This window comes from Spodoptera frugiperda, chromosome 28 (genome assembly GCF_023101765.2).
Source record: "Spodoptera frugiperda isolate SF20-4 chromosome 28, AGI-APGP_CSIRO_Sfru_2.0, whole genome shotgun sequence".
Taxonomy (NCBI): domain Eukaryota; kingdom Metazoa; phylum Arthropoda; class Insecta; order Lepidoptera; family Noctuidae; genus Spodoptera; species Spodoptera frugiperda.
This window is the reverse complement of record NC_064239.1, coordinates 1,368,592-1,394,409: the sequence shown is the minus strand read 5'-3', so window position 1 is coordinate 1,394,409 and position 25,818 is coordinate 1,368,592. Positions and strand designations below refer to the sequence as shown.

The 25,818-nt window shown below is 34.5% G+C and overlaps 2 protein-coding genes across 22 annotated transcripts in view; one reads left to right on the top strand and one right to left on the bottom strand.

Annotated features, from left to right (window-relative positions):
• Positions 1-25,818, bottom strand: part of LOC118264903 (CUGBP Elav-like family member 3-B) — a 628,396-nt gene that overhangs the window by 341,606 nt on the left and 260,972 nt on the right. The window lies entirely within an intron of this gene.
• On the top strand, positions 12,309-20,223 carry LOC118264905 (parkin coregulated gene protein homolog). The gene is made up of 5 exons (XM_035577563.2): positions 12,309-12,616; positions 13,109-13,263; positions 15,011-15,182; positions 16,267-16,416; positions 19,418-20,223. Exons 1-5 carry the CDS (start codon positions 12,481-12,483, stop codon positions 19,576-19,578), a joined length of 774 nt encoding a protein of 257 aa, XP_035433456.1. The 5' UTR covers positions 12,309-12,480; the 3' UTR covers positions 19,579-20,223.

The window sequence follows — 25,818 nt, the reverse complement described above, 5'->3', positions numbered from 1 at the left end:
AGCATATCTTTGGGAACAATTGAAAATGATTTTTATGGTGGGGTTTTAAAGTTGCTTTTTGATTTTCCTGTTTTATTTGTACTATGATCTAACGGAAAAGATATTTGATTATTAACGATACAGGATTTCTTGTATTATTTATTTAGTAATGATCAAGCATAAAAAAATCTTTAATATTTTATATAATTATTTTAGATAAAAAGTGCGTCCGAAATTTTATCCTCCATAATAATTTAAAATAGCTACCCAGTTATACAATTTAATTTACGTAAACTACTACTGAAATATAGATAATACAAGTAAATAAACACTGATTACCTCATAAACTAGGTACATCAAATGTTTTACTATTCATTAAGACGTTAATAATAGCAGTTTGATGTACATTGCTCGTTTTGTTCCGGGTTTTATAACACAACTTCTTAAGTTCCTATCAATCTACATAATACATATAGCAGATAAAAAAGCTGTCGTCAGATTTGTACAAATTGGAGATGATTAATATCAATCATTACAACATTTTATTTACATTTAATTCAGTCGAAATAGGCCCATGGCTAAACATGGGCTTCTAGTGACTCCTCTGGTGTTGCGGGTGTCCATGGTGGCGCTAATCGATGTACCATCAGGTAATTTGCCCATATTAAATTTAAAAAATAGATAAGAAATTTTGATAACAACCTACATCCTGCAACCTTTATTGTGTCCAGCATTTAAGTGATTATAACATTGAATATCTCTAAAGTTAAATACTATGTGAAATAATAATAAAATATTCCCAATAAATAAAACACCACTATAATAATATTATAGAAAAACAAAATACAACAGAGTCTACGTGACCTGCAGCCATACAACCATCCAGCTCATCCCTTAGAGACACATTCTCCTTGATGTCCTTCAACACGCAACACTAAACGAAAAATAAACAAACGAAATCCCACAGGACTCTGAACAAAAAATCTTAAGTATAACTTGATCCAAGTTGTTTTTAAGGCGGTGTCATTAAAGCAGTAACCTCCAGGATCCTGTCCACGTAAGATTGCAGCAGGAACCTCACAGAGGAACTTTCTTCATTGCCGATAAATTACGGAGTCACTTTTACAGCTCAAGAGAACATACGGCTAAACTTTCACGTATGCTGTCCAAGTTATAACAAGATAGCGTTTGGACGTGTTAAAGAATTTGAATGGCTGAATTCTTTAGACGAAATTTGTGAAGTTTTCGAATAGTGTTAGGTTAAGTATGTTGGAGATATAGGCAACTTAGTAGCGGGAATGGATTTGGGGATGTCTTCGTTGGTGTGAGAGATGGTGAGTTACATTGTATTGTTTATCATATCATAAACTAGTCGGTTATCAAGACGTAAGTAAAGTTATGACTATATGGATTGGTTGGGAGGAGTTATATTGCCTCATCAAGCTATTTGAAATATTGGCGTGTAAAAATGTTATTTTATACTACCTACTTACAGTAATAAATATCATTTCATTTAATTTCATCATTTCATTTCAACCGGCTGATGTCGTGGTCAATTTTATGTCTTACTCTAGACGTTTCTGACATTCGACGTGTCATTCGTATTTGACTAAAACGTTATTATTACAATTACAACGGTAACCGGGGCTTTGTATGAAAGAGTTGGAGTAGGAACAGGGTGGTTTTTAGTCAGTAAGAGTCTGACACTCTTTCTCACCTCACCCAAGACGAGAGATGTCAACGAAAATCTAAGTCACTTTATTCTAAACAAGAAAATTATATTCCCATGACTAAAAAAAGTTTTAAGATCAAACTTTATTATGCCAATTCATATGTTATAGTCAGCATTCCGTCACTCGCCACATACACACCATAAGCCCGCTACCTCTCATCCCATACACCACGACATAAGCCCCAGTTGCATTAAGTGGATAATCCCTGAGTTCATACTTTCATCTGTTTAATGGATGCAGTGAAACCCATCTATTGCCGTTAGGCGCTTTTTATGCGTTCCATGGCAGTATTGAGTGGAAATATCAGAGCTTTGTTATTGCAAACGGTTTAAGAATCATCTTCACGACTGTGGTGGTAATAAAGTGACGCGAATGCAAGAATTTCTTTAAAACTATTTCAACACCTTTCTGTTACTCGTACATGAATCGGATATTTTCCAATTGTTTTAGTGGACACGTTAGTTTGACAGAAAGATGATGTAGCTAAAATTTTTTTCCAGATGAAGAAGAAGAAGGTACTGTTTGATCCTTAACTAAATTCTATTATCAAGGATTTTGATCACCTTAGTATTATTAAACAAAACTGAGTGAAAAGCATGTCGAGTAACTCGTCATTGCCTATTATCTAACTTTATTCGTATATCATTAGTATTAGTTTCCATATTCTTTCTCCAAGTTTTAAACATACGAATCAAGTAAAGCGTAAGGCACTAAGGTTTCTCTCTACTACACATATGGAACGTCGACACTCTGCCTCTTACATTTCGATGTATTTCAATAGATTTGCTAACAGAAGCTAGCGGTAGTGCAGCCAGGATATAGTTGCCGAAATGCACAGAAAACACATTTACTACAATCCATCATGGCGGATTTGTGGATTCCGTACGTCATAGCAACTCCCGTTGCTTCCCTATTAATGCTGACGTCTGAATAACCTTGGATGCGGAACCCTAAATATTAATCTACATGGTGTTGATTAATTAAAGTTTTTGACTAGTTTCCGGGGTTTGAAGGGATTTTGTTTAAGCACTTTTCCCTTTTGTACCTACTGAGATTTACGCTTATAAATTGAAATTATTCTAGAGTATACATTTTATGACTGCACGGTTGGCGCGGTGGCTGGGCAACCGGCTGCCGCGCAACGTGCAGCGGGTTCGATTCCCGCACTTTACGGAATACGCAGAATGGGTAATACAACGAATCGTCGTAGCGTATCCGTTGCCCCGGAGTCCGAAGTAATTGTGTCGTTTCAACAAACGACGCCGTCACTCTTGATATTTTTTTTGTGTATAATTATTTTAAAGAATTGATTATTATTTTATTGTAACTTTCGTGAGACATACAAAATTAATTATTATGTTATCGGCTTACTCACGTAAATGTTTGACGAGGAACTCGACTAGTTTATATATGAGCCTCTAGCATGGCTTGAAACTAGTCGAGTTCCTCGTCAAACATTTACGGGTGTCATAATAATTGATTATTATTTGCAGTGAATATTGGATTGTTTTGTTTCAAGAAAGTTCTTGGTTAAGATATTCCTTGGTTTACGACTTGGTTACGACAAGCCGGGTTCGATTCACAGGTTTTTCGAAAATTTCTCAGTATGAGCACGAATCTGGGATCCTAGTGTAGGACAACGTTTTAAAAAAGGTTAAAGGTGAAAGGAGCTCCAACTTTTCTAGTATTAGTAGCAACAAAGCTAGCTTGATGGTAAGTGATCACCACGTGATCTCTTTGTCCTGCCCCATTTAAAGTGTCACAAGTGCGTAGCATACCTTCCAGTTAGACAAATTAGGCAGCTAACGGACGTAAATACAGCAAGGCTTGTTTATTTTAGTTACTATCACAGCATAATGTCCTACGGTATTTTGCTGTGGGGTCGAGCCGCGGATGTAGAATCAATTTTTATTTTGCAAAAACGAGCTATTCGAGCAATATACATCAAGAAGCACTGAAGAATACAGGTATATGTATAATACATAAAATTTTGCTGTTATTATTCAAAATTTTGTACATATTATGTCTTCTTATACTACTTTTAAAAACGAACCCAACCATTGTTGACAAAGTCCATTTCGCTTCGATCCCTCAGTACTTACCTGAAAATAAAGAAAAAACACTGATAAGTAAATAAGTCTACTTAATTGTTTTTTAAGAAAAATACTTTGTTATTTTTTTCCAAGTCTCTTGTTTATTTATTTTACCTTGTGATTTAAAAATGAGTCGTAAAAGGTTTTCTGATCAAAATTGAATTTACTTTTATTTAATTTGTCTTGAAAATGTCGATGTAAATGGCGGATACGAGGTTTATTAATGTGACAAGGAAAAAAGAAATAACATTTTCGACAATAAGTAATAATGTGTTAAAAATAAACAGAAGAAAAGTAATGTTTCATTATTGATATATTTTTTAATACTGGACAAGAGATACGCCTAATAATTTTGTAACTTATATTTTTTATATCTACGTGCGCTAGGCTTGGTTACGGTATTCCCTTTCATGGATTAAAACGAGAAATATAATGTTGTTTTAAAAGTAGAATATATCTAAAAGCTATAACCATTTCAAACCATTACAAAAATAAACATTGAAACTCCAAAATAATATCCACCAAAAAATTTAAACCCAAAGCAAATACAATATTGTTTAACCAAACAACAGAGAGCTCGACCTAACAAGAGTATTCTAATAAGGCAGACAGACAAACAATAATTATTCGTGTAGCAAGGATTGTTATAATTATAATTATAACAGTTGGTAGCACACACTGAGTATTTTGTAACAGTCGAGTCATTTGTTACAAGCTTATTAGCACCGCCCTCGGGGAGCTCAAGGTACCGCTGTCTAGGATTCTGGATATCTTAGGTACTGGAAGTACCAAATTTGTTTATAATCAGTAAAAAAACATTCAGTTGTTACTTGAGAATTTTATTTATTTGGCGGATGAAAACATGTTCTCATTATTTTACAGCAACCCGTGAAATATGTAATAGAATATGGACGATCACGACATAGGACAGTTTTCCACAAACGCTTGGGTAGGTGCGTTGCAGATTGCAGTAGGTAAAAGTTGCAATGAAGTAGGTCTTTATCAAAATGTTACCAATTGTTACAGGATATATATTTTTTATAAAGCTGTCTAATTTTACGCATCATAAGGAACTCTCACCCCACCGAAGATTTTATTGCAAGTAATATGTTTAAAAAATATTGATGTTTTCGGCAATGTAGGTCAAAATGATTATCGCTGTAATATAAGGCAAGACTTCACTTACCACAATGACTTGTCAGGTTTATGATAACACATTCTGCTTACTCATTATATGTAATGAAATAACGTATAGGTAAAGCGATATTTTATTTATAAATTAATTTTGTTAAAATATAGGCACGGTAGTACAATTTTCTAACTAAATGATTTTTTGTTTGTCAGTTAGAAAAGACGTAAGCTAATCAAGCTACTAAGCTACCAACTATAATTTTAGGGTCCAGGCTGAAAATTTCACTGACACAAAGCTGGGGCCTACCTTACAGGGTACAAGGGCTCCGGCTTAGGAACGTAATGGTTTTTAGTCAGTAAGAGGCTGATATTCTCTCTCGCCTCACCCAAGGCGGGCAAAGTTATTGAATGAAAAAAAAGGTCTATAAACTTCTGAAGGAAAACATGGACCACTGTTAACATCAATTTAAAAATATATATGTATATGAAAACCTACTAATTTTAGCCTAACTATTTGTTTTTTTCAGTATCTAAAGCACAGCATAAAAGGGCCAGATCTAGTAAAAACAATCTTCGTCTACATTTTAAATTACTTTCGGCGTGATTGTGAGCAGTTTGCATATCCCTGTAATTGTAATTGGCCGAGACGGATGCCCGCCACGCGAACGAATTGGTCCAGGGAAGATCCCTCTATGTTTACTTTAGATATAGGTATAATTATATGTAAGAAGACGAGGAAAAGATTTTTTAAAGGTATAATTTATACAATTGGGCAGCCAAAATGGAATTAATGTCAAACACTCTTAATGTCTTGTTTTGAAGTCTACTAAAATCATCTTGAGATTAAACTATTGTGTTGCAGTGTTGAATCTAAATGAATCGAAGTGTGTGATGTTATTGTATTCTTCATCTTCAACAAATGGATTAGTGGTTTAGGCGTATAAAAGAGACAAGGACGTTAGTAACTTACGTATTTATTTAATTTTTCAGAGAAAGAGTTTAACAAAAAGCCTATAGGGAAGGCTTTTCCATGAAGGTAGGTAATGAATTACCTTCATCAAAATTATTTTATGAAATATAACCACCATGACCTAAAAATACATTTTGAACATAATAAAGCATTTTCATTAAAATGTCTGCATTAAAAGCGATTCAATAATTGACCAACCTCTTCCGATAACCGAGACCACATGTGAATTAATACTGATTAAAAGTTAATTACTTCTCGACGCTTCGTTAAGTGCATTGGCAGGCTGTCACGCAAGCCGAAAGAATCAATTAATGCTGCATCTGGGTCATTGACAATTAAATTATTAAATGTTGCTATCAGTTTTTAATAATATCATAAAATATTTAATTAAATTATGTAATTTCCCCATGTCATTGTTTGACAAGTTTATAAGAGTTTGCTGTATTCGAGCCTTGATTGGTTAGTTTATTCGAGCTGGCCAATTAAACCGTCAAACGCACTTTCTTTAAACGTAAAGCAAACTCGTACTAAAGGTACAGTTCACCCAGTCGCGTAGCCTACTCTGTTGGTTTGCAATGAGCCCCTAGATTAGCTTGAAACCAATCGAATTTAAACACTTAAAGAGTAAAATATCGGCCTTAATCAATCGGCAGAAGATTAGACAGTAGGTAGGATACGAAAACATCACCTACTGTAACAGACACACACACTATTTTCACCATTGCGGCCATCTCACACAATTCGCAGAAACATTCACTTTACAATATACCAACAAAAGTTATCCTAGAAATTCAATTACCTATTGGTACCTATATTGTAGAACATTCTACCGATAGATAGAATATGTGTTACTTTGTTACTAGAAGTAGAATATATTGTTATTCTTGGTAACACCGATTCTGTTTGGCACACATTCTGATGATATACATTTGTGATTAAATTTGATCTACACTACGCTTGTGTATCGTCTTGTATTGGATTTGGTTTTGTGACATACGATTTCTATTGGATACGTTGAAACTAAAATACTCATAAAGATTTTTCTTATTTTTTATTTAATGGGTCGACGTTTGGCCGCTATCTCACCTGATGGTAAGTGATAGATAATTTAGATAGATATTTAGAAGAAAAACATCTCGTTACGGGATGTCTTATAACCTTATATTTGACGCGGTGGCGAGGCAACTGGCTGTCGTGCAACGTGTAGCGGATTCGCGCACAAGTTGTTTATTTCGAGTCTGAGTTTCATGTGACATTTTATGTTTGTAAACGCACCCACAACACAGATGAAAATCATAGTGTGGGGTAACGTTAGAAAATATACTGAAAATCTGAAAACATGCAGCAAAATAATTATAAGCTTATCATATTTGCAAATAGCATTATACATATTTACTTCATCTATTTTATGGATCTTTGAGCATCGTTAGTGCGCTTTGAAACGTCACTTGTTATGGTAACCACGTACAAAGGTCTCATTAGATCATACTAGGGACCCCTGGACAGATCTGATTGACTCAACCTTCCTTATAAACAAATCAATGGCATTCAAATTGATGAGCTCAGTATGTGGTATTTGAGTTGAATATAGCTTGTCAACAAAATTGATCTTTGATTGAGGAAAGTGCAGCAATTAGGTATTTCATACAGAATATGGTAAAGTTATTCTATCTAGTTAATTGCCGCACTCAGAGACATTGATGACATGATTACTTAATGTATTCCTTAGTAACGATTTTGTTCCAAAAACAATTGCTAAGGACTGGGTTAAGTAACCACTAAATGACTCTGAGTATGGCAGTAAATAAATTGATTTGATAACGAGGGAAGAATTTGCTTTGAACGTACGTAGTGGTTTTTAGTCAGTAAGAGTCTGACATTCCTTCTCGCCTCATCGAAGGCGGGAGAAGTATTGGATAATTTACTCCCCTTAAAAAAAGACGTACCAATTCTTTTACTCTCAAGAATACGACTTCCTTTCAGTTCAAGAAGCAGCAATTACACTCCTCCAATCCAGCATTCAATTATCCGCTCAAAATACCTAAGTTCATCGCCACCCATAAAGAAGACGACCAAATCTAGATCTTTATCTCGACCCGCATAGCATGCACTTAACTGCAATAGCATCCTAAAATTAACCGAAACGACGTGCACTAAAAATCTAAACCACCGATGTCTCAACTATTCAGAGAAGGAGACGTATTGCCCCCCATTCCATTCCCGCATCTTTCAACTTGAACTGTTTTATGGTATGAACGTGAGACCAAGGCTAGTACTTAGCCCGTCGTAAATCTAGCCAGACGATATACCTATTTTATGTACTTAAACTTTGTTATTTATACGCGTGTGTATTAACGGGTTTTGCGGCTTTTATGGGTAAGGGATGTCAGTGATTTTATAGGGGTGGACTTTTAAGGGGATTTTTAATGTTCCTTTTAAATAAAAACCATGGTTTGTGTATTTAGGATGCATTTATCATCCTGTCAGTTTATGATGATCAAAAATAAGTTAATGTTTTTCACTAGAACTTGTAAATCATGACCAGTAATCACAGTTCCAAACATCAAACTCAGTCCACAACGTTTCACACAAACCCTATTAAATAACAAACTACGGCAGGAATTTTGATTACAACTAGACAGTAATAGATCCAAATTAATTCTAAATTGGAGCTATGAAATACCTGAATGTAGACATCAGCCTTAATGTAATCAGCTTTCAAGTTACAATCCAGGTAATTAATACTTGAAATGCCTTCATTTGATGTGATGCTACTCATAGAACTTGATATTCTATATGACGTGAGTATAATGAATCATGAAATTATGTGTATAAATAGACTTACTGAGCTAAAAATAGAGAAATATGCCGTAAAAGGTAAAATAGACCTTCATTATGGTGACTTATGGTACTGATTCTTTGGAATTACAACAAAAAATCCAATTACGATATATAGGATACTAAATAAATAACAGTAATATTATGTTTTAGTCAATAGTATCTCGACTGAATATAAAGACTTTCTTCTATAATCATGTAGGCATACAGACATAGTTAAACTTTTTCGTACTCAAAACACAAACTACAATTTCGTACATCCCAACAACTCACTACGGCGAACCAAATAAAATCTCGCCCCGTTCCAATAATGTTAACAAAAATAAATTGACCTCTCTGTGAATCGTTTTTAAAATTGCCAGATTCTGCCTACCCAGCACGATTCGCGGTGTGAAACGAAAAAATCGCCGGTAAAGCCGAAAGCCGTCGGCTCCGATTTTATTCACCTTTTTGGCCGGTACCGAATCGACTGGTGCGGTTATTATTGTGTTTTGTAGAGGAAAAGTAATAATGCTGATGCGATGACGCGGCGATTTTGTTGGAGTATATTTTTTAGTTTTTTTTTTATGAGCCTTTGCTAGTGAATTACTTGCGAAAAGTGTCGTGAACGCGAATAAGTAATTGATGCGGATATACTAGAATTTATAAGTATGCTAATGTACCATTATCTTATATTAATAATTGTGCAGTTAATAAACAGTATGTTAATCTAACGACTATTAACTCAGTACTCATCAACCTACAGCCTATAAGTACTTCAATGGCTATCTACCCACACGCCGAAAGTTTAAGTGTTAATCACCACGCTTGCCTAACCTATTTCCCAACAACCCTTCAATTCTTTACAACGGCACTTGTAACGCCTCTGGTGTTTCGGGTGACCATGGATAGCGGCGATTGCTTACCATCAGGTGATTTGTTTGCTCATTTACGCACTTATACAATATAAAAATTCATATTTAATTTGTATTTAAGTTAAGCTCGCTTTATAAAATGTTGCTGACGTTTCTTCTACTTACACATTTCAACAGAGTTTACTGCGGTTAACATTTTCTCTTACAAACCGGTATTACTTTGTTAGTCTGTAACACAAAGGCTACATAGTTGCAATGAAAATAATTATCAAATTAACTACACTTTTTGTAACTATAGATAAACTAATTTAATCTTACTTAGGTGGTCTTTGATTGGTTGTGAGATTGCATGTAAGGCTATATTGTAACTAGCACCGCAACGTATAGCGGGTTCGATTCCCGCACGGAGTAACTCTTTGTATTTCTGTTTTTTATTGTTTCGGGTCTGGGTATGTGAACCTATATAATTGTAAACGCAGCCACGACCCCACGACACGAGAACATCCTAGTGTAACGTTTAAGATTTTAAAAAATAATCTTCCTGTACCCTTCAACCATATTGAAGTGATTGAGTAACAAACATACACATAATTTTCACATTTATAAAATTATTAAGACAGTAATCTTACTTATACTTACCAAATTACTACACTTATTTAATTTTTTTGATAATGAAAATAGGAAATTAGAAACTACATAATATAAAAATCAATACCTTTAAATATATAAAGATAAAGACAAAATAATTTGATAACTTTTAATACCGATCCGAAGTCAGTTTCCAAAGTACTTAGTAGTTGGTAGGAAAGCACTCAGTTAATTCATAATTAAGAGAATGGACTAAAGAGTCTAGCACTCTGACTAATTTTACTCTAAACGTTTGGGTCCCACGGGACTCGAACCGGGATTTCATGGGTAAAGACTGTCTTTAAGTTTTTTTCTGTTGAAGTAACGAAGCTCTGTAATCGGTATTTTAATTGGAGCTTATGTTTATTTAGATTAGATCGTGTATAAAAGAAAATAATTAATGAATTAGGCAATGTTTTTTTAATAATAATTATCGTTAACATATTAAATTAACTGAAATCGTATTATTAATGGAGAAAAGCTCTACTAGATTCCGAGTCATAGAGGGACTCTGCATCATGAGCAGTCAATCGTCAGTCAAACGCGTCAGTTGGCTGCGCTTTTTTTTCTCTATTAATAATACGGGAATAAACCGTGATTTTTAGTTAATGAAGGAATGTTTTACAAATTTAGAGTTTCTTTCCTCCAAAATTAATAATTTTAAAATGGAAATTCGAAAAATTACTATATATATTAATTTTTTTTCACTTCCCTTAAAATTATCAACAGGACTACAAACCTATTTCAAACTCCGTCAAAACTTCAACCACGGAGGTTCATTGTAAACTCTATGGTATAAAAATTTTCATAATGCTCCCGGCAGCTGATGCAATATTAAATTTTAAATATCGAACGCTTGCGACGCCCGACATTCAATTTGCCGCGAAATCTCTGTTCGGAGCCGGTGAACATACGACACTAAAAATAACGATTTTGATGTGAGCTGCAGGCGGCCGATTTAAAAGATCATAATATATTTTAATGGCGGTATACGGTTTTACTGTTGTCTTGGAGACGGTGATTATATGTAGGCTTTAAAATACGGTATATTAATAATTTTAGTTTATTTGTGTTTTTATTTTTAAGTACTAGACCGCAGCTTGTGTGTTTCATTATCTACGATTATATTTAACTGTAAGTAACTTTAAGTAGGATTTGAAAATATGGTAAGTTTGAGATATTATGTCATGTTATGTTCTAATATAAAGATCTTAAATAGAGACAGAAACACAGCGCAAAGGCTTTAATAAAATTCTAAAACCAACTTCAAACGAGAACTAATCGTGTTCAATGCGTAAATTTTTTTTTTTTTGAAGTCGGTTAAAAATAGAACATGGTAAGAAAAATAATAAGAACTATGTTTATCTACAGTTTATGTCGACCAACTTATTAGATCAATCGCTCGATTTACTGAGAATCCCTTTAAGTTTCTCCGAACGAAAATAAAAAAAAAATCAAAGAGCATTTTTTTCTCGTAGCCCGCATAAAAGAGAGTACTGATCAAAATTCAAAAGATTTTTCCTCCAATAGAGATATTGTGGAAATACTTCATATTAAAATGTAATAAAATTCTCCATCGCTAATATAATTCTGTGGCGTGGACCCAGCCTAACGTTGGCAGCACATACGATTGTCAATTCGTATTAAGTACTATTTTATACTTTATTTGAATAAGATGACAGTCGATTTTTAATTAATAAAGATTAGGGTTAATGTCCTCTAGAGACAAATACGTTTAAATCTTAATTTATAAAGTACTACTAGAAATTGTAGCCATTACATTAAAAGAGCACGCGCTCTATTTGCTAAAGTCTTTAAATATATAGGACAACAAACAAATCCTAGTTACACGCCCTCAAAATAGTGCCAATATTGACCGACCGGGCAGTAACATCGATTAATATCTCCACCTTATTTTTAAAAACACCATCATATTGCCCGAGTGCCCTCACTATTTATGTCAACAAATTAAACAGGGTCGGCGGGCACGTACGCAATAAAGCTCCCTGTGTACACACACAACTCTCGCAATACCCGCTGGCGGCGCTACTGTCGACCAATCGATAGGTGCCCGGTTGCTTAGCAACGATCATGTTGCAAAATAAACAATCAGATTCGGGCCCCCGTCAGAACAAATTTACTTAGTTATTTTATTACTTGTGTCAACATTTTAGATCGATATTATAAGATTATTTACTGATCGGGAGTACGTAGCATGTTTTTTTGATATATTTTTTACTTGAGAGTGAGTGAAAATGGTGTTGTTACCACCGTGCGCCCCTGAACTTTGCGGGAAGGATTTCCGACATACTTTGAAGAAGCCGAGCCCAAACTATCCTTATGGATACAAGACGAAGACACCCAGGGTTGTACCTGCATTTACTATACAAGGTAACATACATATCACTTCTTACCTACTACCACAATTTTCAAAAAATTCTAAAGAAAATCTTAGCCAAGGCCGTTCAAAGCATCACAATAAAAATAAAATTCTGTAGCTACAAGAGCAACAGCTTGCCAATCAATCACCTACCCTAATCTGCCATCCCTTCAGTTTAAAATTGAATAAAATGCTAATAGAATTTGTTCTCAGGCGTGTAAGGAATCTATTTAGGGCAGTAGGTTACTATGGCGTTTATTTTAATTGGCTAGCAACATATTGTTGACTGTTAATAATTTATCGCTTTACGGGTACCATCTTATAATAATTTTGTGGAGAAATATCTTATTTTAGTCTTTAAGGTGATATAAATAACACATAATTTTCTTTACCGATATTTGACAAACTGAAATAGATAAAAGTGGGGATTAATTATTCACTCTCATTGAAGACTAAAATCTGATTAACATTTTATTGATATTCTTCTGTCTCTTCTTCTTCAGCCATGCAGAAGAACACCAAGGTTCTTCCTCCACCAAAATGTGGTGTGTTCGATCCTTTGCCACCACGACCTACTTTGTTCAGGAAGTGTTACCAACGGGGGGAATTTCCAGTCTGTATCGAGTTTACAAACTTTGGCAAGCGGTTGTCATGGAAGGTAATTAGACTTCTTCATATTTATTTGTACATACCTTACTTACATTACTATGTTATTAAATATTTTTTTTTATTTTACTGCCTCGAGTGGTCGGAAGTGCAACTGCCAGACAAGGGGTCTCGGGCCAAATATTATTAGGCTTTTTTTGGTTTATCGAAAATTTATCAGTAGTAGCACGGAGTCTGGAATAATTATGCCCAATGTATGGCAATAGGCTCACCCCCTATTATATGGGACTTATAACACAAACGGTGAAATGTGGGTGTACATTGTATAGCGGTATTGCGTGCCGTAATGTGCACTTCTGCCTACCCCTTCGGGGATAAAAGGCGTGACGTTGTTGTTTTTTATTTTACTAAAGGAACATTGTTATGAACAAACGTAAGAATTCCATTCATAAGTTCAACATGTGCTACGAATTCGTAGCCAGATTTTTAAATCGCTACGAAATTTCGTAGCCGCTACGACGTAGAGAACTGTTGTTGAAATATGGATAGTTTATTTTATTACATGCCATTAACTTAGTATTTTTTATACTGGAAGTGTAATTAGGTAGCCTAAATATGCCAATCAACGAAAAGATACCTGAGTGTTCCGGTACTTATCGTAATTGCGCGTAGGTGGTTGCGTCATCAACCTGTGTATGTGTGTGTGTGGTATAAACCTGTTTGTAAGTTGACATCATTCATGTAGGAAATTATTTTTATTACATTAATAGGTATATTCATACACCAGTACAAAAACCAACTTTATTTTACTTACAAACAGAACTTAATTTGAAAATGTAACCATATTTTCTCATTAAATGCCCACTTTGTATAAAATATCTGTTCTTTCTACTCGGTAGTCTTTAACTAAAAAAATCAACTGTAATTTTGTAACACGCTTACTGAGAAATGCTTAAGCCCTTATTCTTAGTAACATACTACTATCTTTAAAACGGGTTATTTTCTATTTTAAGGAATGTGAACTTAATCAATTTTAGATTCTATTTATATGAACGAATGAGTAAGTCTTAAATTTATTCGATGAAAATGTATTCAGCTATGTGGGAAGTAGCCTGGAATATCCATTTATAGGTAACCCCTTGGAAGTAATAAAATTAAGTGTTAGATTCTCCTAGGAGCTTAGTTTCGTATAATTTAAAATTCGTCTCAGAAAATCTTAGATTTTTTTTTATTTAATAAAAAATATAGTTATATCTTATCGCTGAGATGATAACGAAAAAAATTAGGAATTCATCATATTACCAAAAATTATGAAAATTTTGAGGTAAGAAATTATTATAATGAAATGATGTACTGTATCTAAGCAATAAAATATAATTCGTCAGTAATAGTTCATCACCCTTAACCGACGAGCATGCATGAAAAGACTGATGACTGTTGATGAAGCAAAAGAGGTATGTGAGATTCGTAGCAATTGCCATTCCATTGTCTCTGCCTCCCCCATGGGAGACAGGCGTGAGGTTATGTATGTATGTTTTTTTTTTTTTTTTAAAAAAAACTTTGCCCCACATTAGGATTTTCTCCTGTGTCGTGGGTGCGTTTACAAACATACAAGTTCACATACACATCACGCCCAGACCCGTGAACAACAATCTGTGGATCACACAAAGTTCTTCCGTGCGGGAATCGAACCCGCGACACGTTGCACGGCAGCCAGTTGCCCAGCCACCGCGTCAACCGTGCAGTCCAATATATAACTAACAAAAATTAAAACTGATATTTGTAATATTTTTTTACAGGTGCCGATAGAAAAGCTGGACTTCCACCATTACCTGCCAATGTTCTTCGACGGTCTCGCCGAGGCTTCATACCCATACACCTTCATCGTGGAGAGAGGAATCAACGACCTGATCACCAAGGGATCCTACAAGGTCCTGCCCGTGGTACCACAACTTATCATACCAATTAAAAGTAAGTTTGTTATTTCTATGTAATTTTTATTCTCCTCTGACTTCTTTATATCTTTTGATTTACTTCGTTGCTGGATCCAAGACACTCATTCATGTCCCTGTGACGTGCCGTCTACTGTAGATCCTGGCTTACAGGAGTTGCAGCGGTTTTGGAAGGTTGAGGCCGGCTTGTCACAATAAAAAAGAACTATGTGATTGGTTAATACGTTGAAGATTTTAGAGCTTAATTTATTGTATAAAAGTTGTAATTGAAGTGTTACAATACAATACTACAGTTATTCGTTTATTGTCTTTTGTGATTACTGATAATTGATTTTGTTTTACCCAAGTGTTCTCCGTTCTTTATATTAATGTTACATTGCATATTATTAGTTTTTTAAACTGACCATTATATTGCCATAATGCACACAATACAAAATTTTCTAAACGTTACAATACATGACATGTAAGTAGAACTAAGCTGCTCTATACCACAATAGCCTTCCTAGTTCAGCCTAGGAAATATAATCTACCCAGATAATAACTTATAAGCATTTTCATCGCCTCAGAGTGGGGTACTCTGAGAGTAATTTCCAGTGCGTCTACGAGGCTCCTTTTCCACGACATCGCATTTTTCATACTGCATTTTCTAGTCTGCATTAATTCTTAATATGTGCCTTATAAGGCTTGCTTGATCAGGTTCACTCACTCTAAAGGGTTTGATGTTCTTTGAAGAGACTTTGTGAGGTAAAGATATTAAAATTTATTTTATGTTCATTTTAATTTAATAATATTTTGTATGGAAAGTATGAGTTATGATAGAGGTGACGTTTCAACCTGTAATAGTAAATAGCTTTTATAAAGTAAATTTAATTAATCTCGTAAATTAACTCAATGGTCATAATTAGTCAAATAAAAAAAAACAGTGTCTTTCACATCTTTTTATTTATTTATCTTATATAAGTTTACAGTAGTGTGGCCTTAAATATGGTCTCACTAAACTGTTACATCTTTTAATTTCTTTCTTCACACACCAACAAACATTACCTTATTGCAATCTGCACCTACTTATCCTGCCTTTTAGTTATACATTTGTTTGTTTGCAGATGCGCTAGCGACGAAGCGACCCTCGGTAATCTGTCACGCACTCAGGTGCATTCAAATGCTGGTGTCTGGCTGTGAGAAGGTGGGAGAGGCTCTCGTACCCTATTACCGGCAGATACTGCCGACATTGAACCTGTTCAAGGACAGAAACCGTGAGTAGACAGACTGACGCCATTATTTTTGAAGTTATGTTTGCTGTTCCTTCTTTAATGATCTCCTATGAAAATGTGATAGTAGTGACATTGTTTATGCATTATATAAACCTTTGTATTGTGATATTGGGAGTGACAGCTTATACGTAGCTAAATGCTAGGTGCTACAACATGCTCATGACAATTTTGAGTATATTCAAGAATGGAAATCAAAATGACAGGATATTTTTGCTAACATAACGATTCAAAAAGGCTTTATCTCACAAAAAATAAAGATTTTAAACATAAATATAGGTACTGTTTGAAGTAGGTATGTACAGTAGAAAAGCACCAATTTGATTCTTAATAAACCTCATATATTATATAAAATACGGGCGACTACGGTAATGGCGAACAATTTACAAAACATTAGCTTCAGGTGGGACGTAGAACGCAAAAACGCGCGCCGCAACTATCTAGTGACCGAAGTTAATGGGGCTAGCTTAACACGCTTCCCGCTTGTTTTTTGTCGAAGCGTAATTGTTTTCTTTCAACCAAATGTACTGTCTTGCTGTTTGTCGAATTTGAAGCTGTGGAGATGATTTTGGGACTTTAACTGGTTTGATTTAGAAATGTGTGTGCTAAACCAGAATTTAAAACAGAATAATAAGTCATCTGACCCTAAATTAGTCACAGAGATCTGCCTGGATCGGTCTGTATATAATAGAACCCCTATTTCCATCAGAACCACAAACAGCAACAACTGAAAAAGCCAAACAAACGCCTTTCCGACACCACAAAACAGTAACAACGGCTAAAATATCAAAATCTCAAGTGTGACAACAAAAACTCGAGACGTACTCGGCAACAATGCGACGCGCGACACCGCGGGCGTGAGGGCCCGACGCCACCGAACGCCCGAACGCCCAAATTTCACAGCCACATGTAATTAATCTACCCCCGGATGCTCCGACAAGTCTATTAGGTTGAAAACAATATCTTCTCGGCCCTCCACGTGTCAATTATGAGGTGAAAATGATTGATGACGTCATCGACGCAAATCGGGCGTAGTGACGTAATTAGGTTTTGAAATTGGATGCGTGGAAAAGGAGATTTTTGACGCTTCTTTTTTACTCACCTGATGTGTTATATTAGAATATCTCTCTCTCTCTCTCTCTCTCTTGATCTCTGTAAACATTTTTGTATTGAACCTTACGTTGCACTTGTGGAAATTGAGCTGTGTAAGAAATAGATTCCGTAAGTTTACTACTAGTAATAGAGGCTTTCTGTTAAATGAATTGAGGACTTTATGTGCCACGGAAAGAAGTTCAATTTACATTATCACCTTTCTCTGTTCAATCTGTAATAATCAAGTGAACTTTAATAATAATATTATGCATTTAATATTCACCATGAACTGGGCTGTGAGAAATTACGTCGGACCAAATTGATCGAGGTCTACCTATGTCAATGTTTAATCAAATGCGTTTGTATTGCATCCTATTTGAATAAATATTAGCTTTGATATAGATACTCCCAATATGTTACTGGACTGGTCTATGTATTTCAAAGTTACAACATAACTAACAGTAGCACTAAAATAAAAATAAAATACATACATAACATCTAACTTGCGTCAAATCAGTAAAACATTACTGCGGTTTTTTTTTCAAATATATTGAGAGAGTGCATATAGTTTTTTTTTTAAAGTGGTCGTCCAAAATGTAGTCCCCGATTTTTATTATAACAAGTTTAACACGTCAAATTCAATACTGAATGCAATGGCAAAAAATATATTCAACATTTTGCGGTAAAGTTGGCGTGTCGGAACTTTTTTCCGATATTTTAATTATAACTAGTGAACTGTCACGGACTTTGCATGCGTTAAATTAATAGAGAAACCGCTTTTTATTTTAAACTTGGTTTTAAAATAATCGGATTGTGTATTTAATCAAAATCACAATGTCTTGAACAAAGAAAATAATTAATTTTCATCTACACTCTCTCTTGATTACTTTTATAAGAATTCTCTAATGAACTTTGCTTATACGCTAACTTCTGTATTCAGAGACATTTAATGATTACTTAAACGGTTCCTTAGTAACGATTTTGTTCCTAAAACAATTGCTAAGGAGGTTAAGCAATCATTAAAAGTCTCTTGGTACGGCGGTAAGCATAACCACACAAGTGCATCATCATATTCTTCTTGGTGCTAAATTATCCAGGTCCTTGACCCTACAAAATTTACTTTATACACCCACAATATTCACCAAACACCAAAGCTTTGTGTACCAAGAAACGCATACGACGTAATCAATTTGGATAAGACCGTCTGTTTGTGTGGCAAGTCAATCAAAATGTCGATCCGAAGGCCTTGTGTACGGTACAGGAGAATCACAAAGACCGTCACAGTTTCCTCTCAGAATGGACGCCTGCAAGATGGTTACATGGAAAGTAATTCACCAGCTAGATTGGCACTTTAGTACGGAGAATGCTTGCAACAATGTTTCCGACATAATTGTTGATAGATTTTCATATGACATTTTCAGAACAGTTGTTTGGGTGTTGATGGTCAATTGGGTTGTTCATTTTATGTAACGTGGAAATATAGTAGAGATGTAAGGCATGGTAACATAAACGAAACTAATTGGTATAAATGAATATTAAGCAAAAATTCAAATATGTATTGCATTTGTCATAACGACATGTACGAATACTCTTGTGTTTTATTTGTCTTTTAGGATAATAGGTAACGCCTCCTATGTTTTTAAAAATAATGGTCAGTGCTTATGACTATATGAGAGCAATTAAATCACTAACTGTAAGAAACAAAGCGCCTGTTTCACCACCTTCATATAAGTGCCCGATAAACTTATGTGACAGATAGTGCATACAAATTACGTTCTTAATTCAAAGTAACACATAGCGGTTATCCAGACGTTGTGAAAAAGTCCTAAATTTTCTTTATACTTTGTCTTGGGTTAATAGTTTTTGTTCTTATGTCTTTTTTCATTGTTCAAAGGTAACATTGGATCTGGCATCGACCACACGACGACGCGTGGAGAGAATGTCGCAGATCTCATTGAGAGTACGTTGCAAATGCTGGAGAGATACGGAGGCCCTGATGCGTTCATCAATATAAAGTATATGATCCCGACATATGAATCAAGTGTTCTTAACTAATTTTACAACGTAGATTGCACTTATTAGCAAATGTGATTTTTTAAATTAGTTATTGTTATTATCGCCAATTTTGATCATGACCTAGTGATATTATTTTAATATTATTAGCTTTATTTAAATCGATTATGACTTTTAACGCAATTTTTTTTGCAGCGTTTTATATGTAGACGCTAAAGGTAATCAGGTACTTGAATATTATGAAGTTTTTTATGATAGTGTATTAAGATTTTTTATAGTATCAAATTTTGTATGTGTCTGTGAGTAGATTGTACGCGTGTTATTGACTTAGAAGTTGTATTGTCTTATGTAGTCAAGTTCTTGTTTACGTGTGGTTAAAAGACAAAGGAGCGGTGTGTCGTGACCAAATTCAAATACCACGCGTATTCAATTAATGTTCACCATATTTTAGCTTGAACATAAAACAATATACAATTGTATCGGTGTGTTTATGAACTTAGAATAATGGCCACGCCTATTGAATTAAGTGTTATTCTAAATACTCACTATTGTGTTTAGTGAAATTCTATTGAATTGTTAATTTTTGCAATTATGTTTATTGCGGCCTTGGTAAGTCTCAGTTGGTTTTGTTCAAGTTTATATTACGTTATAATATTAAGTTTGGTGTAATAAATTTTTGGAGTGATATTTCTTTGTTTATTTCCGTTTTGTTAAGTGACAGTTTACCTTCTTTGTTTTATTCAAATTAAATTATAAGTATTACTCTTGATACAATTAATAATTCTGTGGTGTCAAGGTAAAAGGGGATAAGTCATAAATTTTGAAAAATGAGTTAATGACACAGTTGGATAAAAAAATGAATTAGTTTTACGGTAAAGAGGAGATAAGTCAATTTAAGTTTTAGGTAAAAAGGAGATAAGTCAATTTAAATTGACTTATCTCCTTTTTACCTAAAACTAATTAATTTTTTTTATCCAACTGTGCCATTAACTCATTTTTCAAAATTTATGACTTATCCCCTTTTACCTTGACACCACAGAATTGTTTATGCGTGTAGTAAGCAGAGATCGAGCTAATGGATATCCACATGTCCACATTTTTCATAATCCACCCCAAAATAGGCCGTGTAAATCTTAACTCTCATATAGTATTACCGCAGAAACTTGAAATCGAAAAACCACATACTTAATAGTTGAACACACGACTATTTCACTAACAATAATAACAGTCTCTTCATTCAACAAACAAAATAACATAACTTGAATCTAAAACTAAAACAAAGTAATCAAAACCCACCAAAATATTCTGTTACACGCCAATACAACCCCGATATGATACCAATAATTACACATCGATGAAGTTATACCCTCTAGGGAGGTCACAGTCAATATTTAGATCAGCTGGCCAAAGCAATTTACAATCTGCGAACCCGAATCCTGGATGCTATGTATGCATGCAATTTGCATGCATGCTTCTGTTTCGCATAGACTATGCTATATAGACGTATATGTTCGTGCCTTGATTTGAATTTGATGATGCTTTGATTTTGTTGGTAAGAGTGGTGGTATTAAATATATACAATTAGGTAGATAGATACCAGGCGATCAGATTTGCAGAAGGAATGTTTCGTAATTAGCGAGTGACCCTTGTAGTGTTGTGACACGTTTATATGATTTATAAAATCAAGAAACATGTGACATCAAGTATTGGGTACCAATTTTTTTAAAACGTATTTTAAGCTGAAACTATTTGTAGAGATTCTATTTTTAACCTGTATTCTTCAGTGCTTCTTGATGTATATGTGTATTTTGTTACACGCTGTACATGCAACGTTACGCCTTTTAGCCCGAAGGGGTAGGCAAAGTTGCACCTGCGTAATACGATTTGAGTAAGACTTTTATTTCAGCCAGTTATGTTAAGTATAAGTAGCATTGTGATAAGCAATGACTTCAATAAGGATCACAATTTTATTTCAATATCGAATCAGTGCAAAATAGATAAACCCAATTAATATTACACAATCTAACGCAGGAGCCTAATAAGTATTCAGCTTTATACCAGTGCCATTATAGACTCTTCTCCACAATATTCCAAACCAAACTTAAAAATATCTCATCCGCTTTTTTAATAAAGTTTGAAAATAAATACAAGTGGAAGTAACCAGCCGCTTCACAATGTCGGGTGAAGCTATATGAGATACGTGACGTCAAAGCCTCATAGGACGCGTATTGGCACTCTTACCCTACTCGTAGCATACGACGAGGACCGGTGCTTTTACCTTATTCCTTTGCTTTGAACCGTTCAGGCTTTTACAATATTGTGAAATGATATCTTTACGTATAAGTTTTGCATTTCAACTCCAAGTTATGCATTTTTGTTCAGATGTAGGTCTTTACTGAAGGAATCTGGTAAATTGCTCAATTTAGAAATGGTAATGAGTATCATTACCTTAAATTATAACGTTAATGTGATGTAATTACGTACATTCCATTATTAATTTATTTGTAGTTGTAAATGTGAATTCCACTAAAACATGTTTACTATTAATGAGCATTACATAATATAATTATTTTTTTTTGATCTGAACACCTACGTATTCAGAAGCTGTGTTTAATTTACCTGGAATCTAGGAAAAAGAAAATTATATCTCCACAGTATAAAGAATAAATTCACATCAAAAACACACAAGTTTACTTAAACAAAACGCTTCAATACATCAAAATAATAAGCCCCAAGTTTTGGCAGTGTACCTATATAAGTATAAAAATACGTATATTAATATAAATCGAGGTGGGATCGTCCGTCTTACGTACGGTATATTTATCAGTTGACTGCAGACGCGGTCTGGATTCAACGCGACACCTTTTTAGCCCCTCAACATTTATAACTGAGGTGCGAAGATGTTCAGTTTCTGGATGTGGCTCTATTTTAATTTTTCCAACTAATAAGTCTGGTAATCTTACTACATCTACGTTCTACAAATCGTTCGTTCGTTCTAAAATCGAAATACTCCTTCTAAATTACAATAAATATTTTCGTTGCTAAAATATCTGGAATAGTTTTGTTCCTTTTTGAAAGGAACCTATACCTATTAACTAAATACAAACCTAGAATCTATGTAACAGTTTTAAAATTCATTAGTTCTATAGTTGGTCTCTTGACTAACTTGAACCTTATAAACTGCAATCTCCAGATTTATAGCAACCTTTTTGTAAAGGAGAGACAAAGAAGGCGGAGTGAACAAAATTGATCATTATTATAAGAAAAAAGTATTGTTTTTTAATGTTAATTATTATGTTATCGGCATACTGACCTAAATATTTGACGAGGAAATCGACTAGTTTCAAGCCATGCTAGAAGCTCAAGGACAGGATTCACGAGCAGCATTCCGCGACACGTCACGCGACGATTATCGTGCTACTACTATTATGTTAAGTTTTACCGACATTAAAAATAGAAGGTGCTATGTTTTTAATATATTACAAGTTACATCCAACCTAGAACCTCTACTATAGTACTCCAAATCAGTCTCATCCAGATATAACCATGATCTTCGTTCCAAGCGTCTTCAGACACGAATAATTTATCTTGGCAGCAATCAAGGGGGTAATTTTCGTGAAGACTGTGCTCTGAAACTATTTCACTAGTTTTCACTGTTTCATTACTCTAAGGGAAATGAGCTTTTTTATGTAATTCATTGTTCTTTTTTCTGCCTTTCTAAGTCTACTGCTTAAGTAATTATATCTAAGATTAGTGTTTAGATTTTACATGAAAATCGCAATTGTTAATTTTTTGCGTAACTTCTTTTTTTCGTACGAAGTCTCATCAAAAGTATCTAGGTAGTTTAAACTCATTTTAATCAAAACATATTGAAATCAAATAGTATATTATTTGAACTTCACATTAGTAAATCTACACATCAAGATCAACAGCCAAGTGGCCAAGTGGCCACTGTTGACCTGCTAATACAAGAAAGAACGTCATATAACTCGGAAAAAGTCACTTTGGTATCTGCAGTTGGTAGGCTTCTAACCTGCACCTCGTGCATGAGAAGGCGGTCTTAAACCTTGAGGCCACCTCGACTATTTAAAAAAATATTCACTCTTATTATAACTCTCAAACTGCACTAATCAACAAACATCAAAACAAAATCATCGAAAACCTTTTGCAACACAAAACAGATTGACTAACAACCAGACAGGCAGACAGAATTATCTTTCCTTTTTTCCTTTATCCTATTTCCTGACGTTGTCCCGTTTAATGAGAACATAATGATGAAAAATATGAAGCTGCAGTCTCTCCCTGATATTAATCGGTACGATTTTTCTGAAGGCGACTTATATCGCAGCGTCTTAGTGCTTTTTACTGTCGGGTTTCTTGCGCTGATTGCTACAGGAATTGTTATGAATATGAATGTATTTTTACGTTCTTACGGTTTGAATTTGAAAAGCTTAAATGCAGTTGTGACGTTTTTGCTTTGTTGTGTTAGAACTGTGTGCTGTGAAATGGTTTATGTTTTATGTATAATGATTATATTATGGAACGTTGTTTGATAATAGAATATGATATTATTACGTGTCAATCGTTTGAATTAATAAAACTGTAACAAAGTATTCTACAAATAAAATATTAAAGTCAACAAAACAACACAAAGCTCAAATTGTCGATAATCACAGTAAATCCCAAAACAAACGAAATATCTGGTTCATTGAAAATTATTGCAGAATCGAATCGAAAATAAATGTAACAAACCGAAATAGCGAAAAAAGTAAAAAAGCGTCGGGTCATACAAAAAATATTGCATTGTAGACTTTGATTGTTAGCTATCGCGTCCAAAACTGGAATACAGCAAAAAATTCCAATACGAATTAGTTCCTAAAATAAAACAGTCGGGACGCAACCCCAATAGTATGCAATCAAATTATGATACTCGAATTTCAACGTTTCATTTCATTCAATTGGATGTGTTGTCGAGAGTACAAACATTGGGAAATATTTTGTGTTCCTTTTTTGTATTTTGTATTGTGTTGTGGGTGGAATATAAATTGTGATGTCGAGCTGATGATCTATTGTTGTAGATTTTGAAGTATTTAGTAACAATACCAAACCGTATAAATAATTATCTTGACTAAAAAATTATAATTTTGTTGCTAATTAATTTGTCCAGACTCTGTGCTACTACTGAGAAATTTTCAAAAAGCCGAAAAAAGTCCAACAATACTGTCCGACCCGGGAATTAAACCTTACTGACTAAAAACCACCCCGTTCCTTCTCCTGCTTTTCGAGCCGGAGCCGCGGTAAACCCGCTACGAGCACTCGACCAAAGAGGCAGTCAGTCTCAGACATAACACATAAATCACAATATTCCCTCAGGACGAATTGACGAATTTAATGTCGATTAGAAAACGTAAACAAATAAAACAATAGCAAGTTTAGTAGTACAATAATAAGAATCAAGGACTATTCCAGCCTCAGATGTTTACACCAAATCTGATGTTCTACTGTGTCCTCCGGGCGGTCCTCGCAGTGATGACACCCGGGCGTTTCCTCCCGCCCAATAAGGAACAGGAACCTACCGACATGTCCGGTAAACACCTGCGTCAGGCGGTAGATGAGGACGCCGTGGCGCCTCTCTAGCCACTCCTCAAAGTGCAAAGTGGGGACTTACCGCTGCGATGACAGCGAGCCCAGCCCTCGGTTGCGACAGTCGTTGCTGCCATTCCGCCATGAGCGAAACAACGCTTGCGTTGATTATGACTTTTTTTCATCGCCATCAAAAATTAACTGGCATTTGATACTCCCGTTCTCCAGTAAATGTTCAAATATAAATACGCATAAATCACAATAGGTATTCACTCGGAACAAATTGACGAATTTAATTTCGATTAGAAAACGTAAACAAATAAAACAATAACAAGTTTAATAGTACAATAATAAGAATCAAGGACTATTCCAGCCTCAGATGTTTACACCAAATCTGATGTTTTTCTACCAAGCACCCAGAACAATGTAAACAACATTTTCAGGTTTTTAATCTCGTTTCTTTTTAGGTTACTGCAAAGTCTTCTTCAAATGCCTGTCTCGATATTCAAATATAAACTCAAAATATACGTAAATAAGACCGAAAATTATGTACTGAACCGAATTTATAATTCTGTTTAGATATGTTATGTCTAGGGAATGCAATCTCGATCTCGCGAGGTTTACTAGAGTTGTTGTTTTTTTTTAATTTTTAGTGATAATTACGTAGGAACGTCAAAGTATAAGCTGTAAAGTACTTAA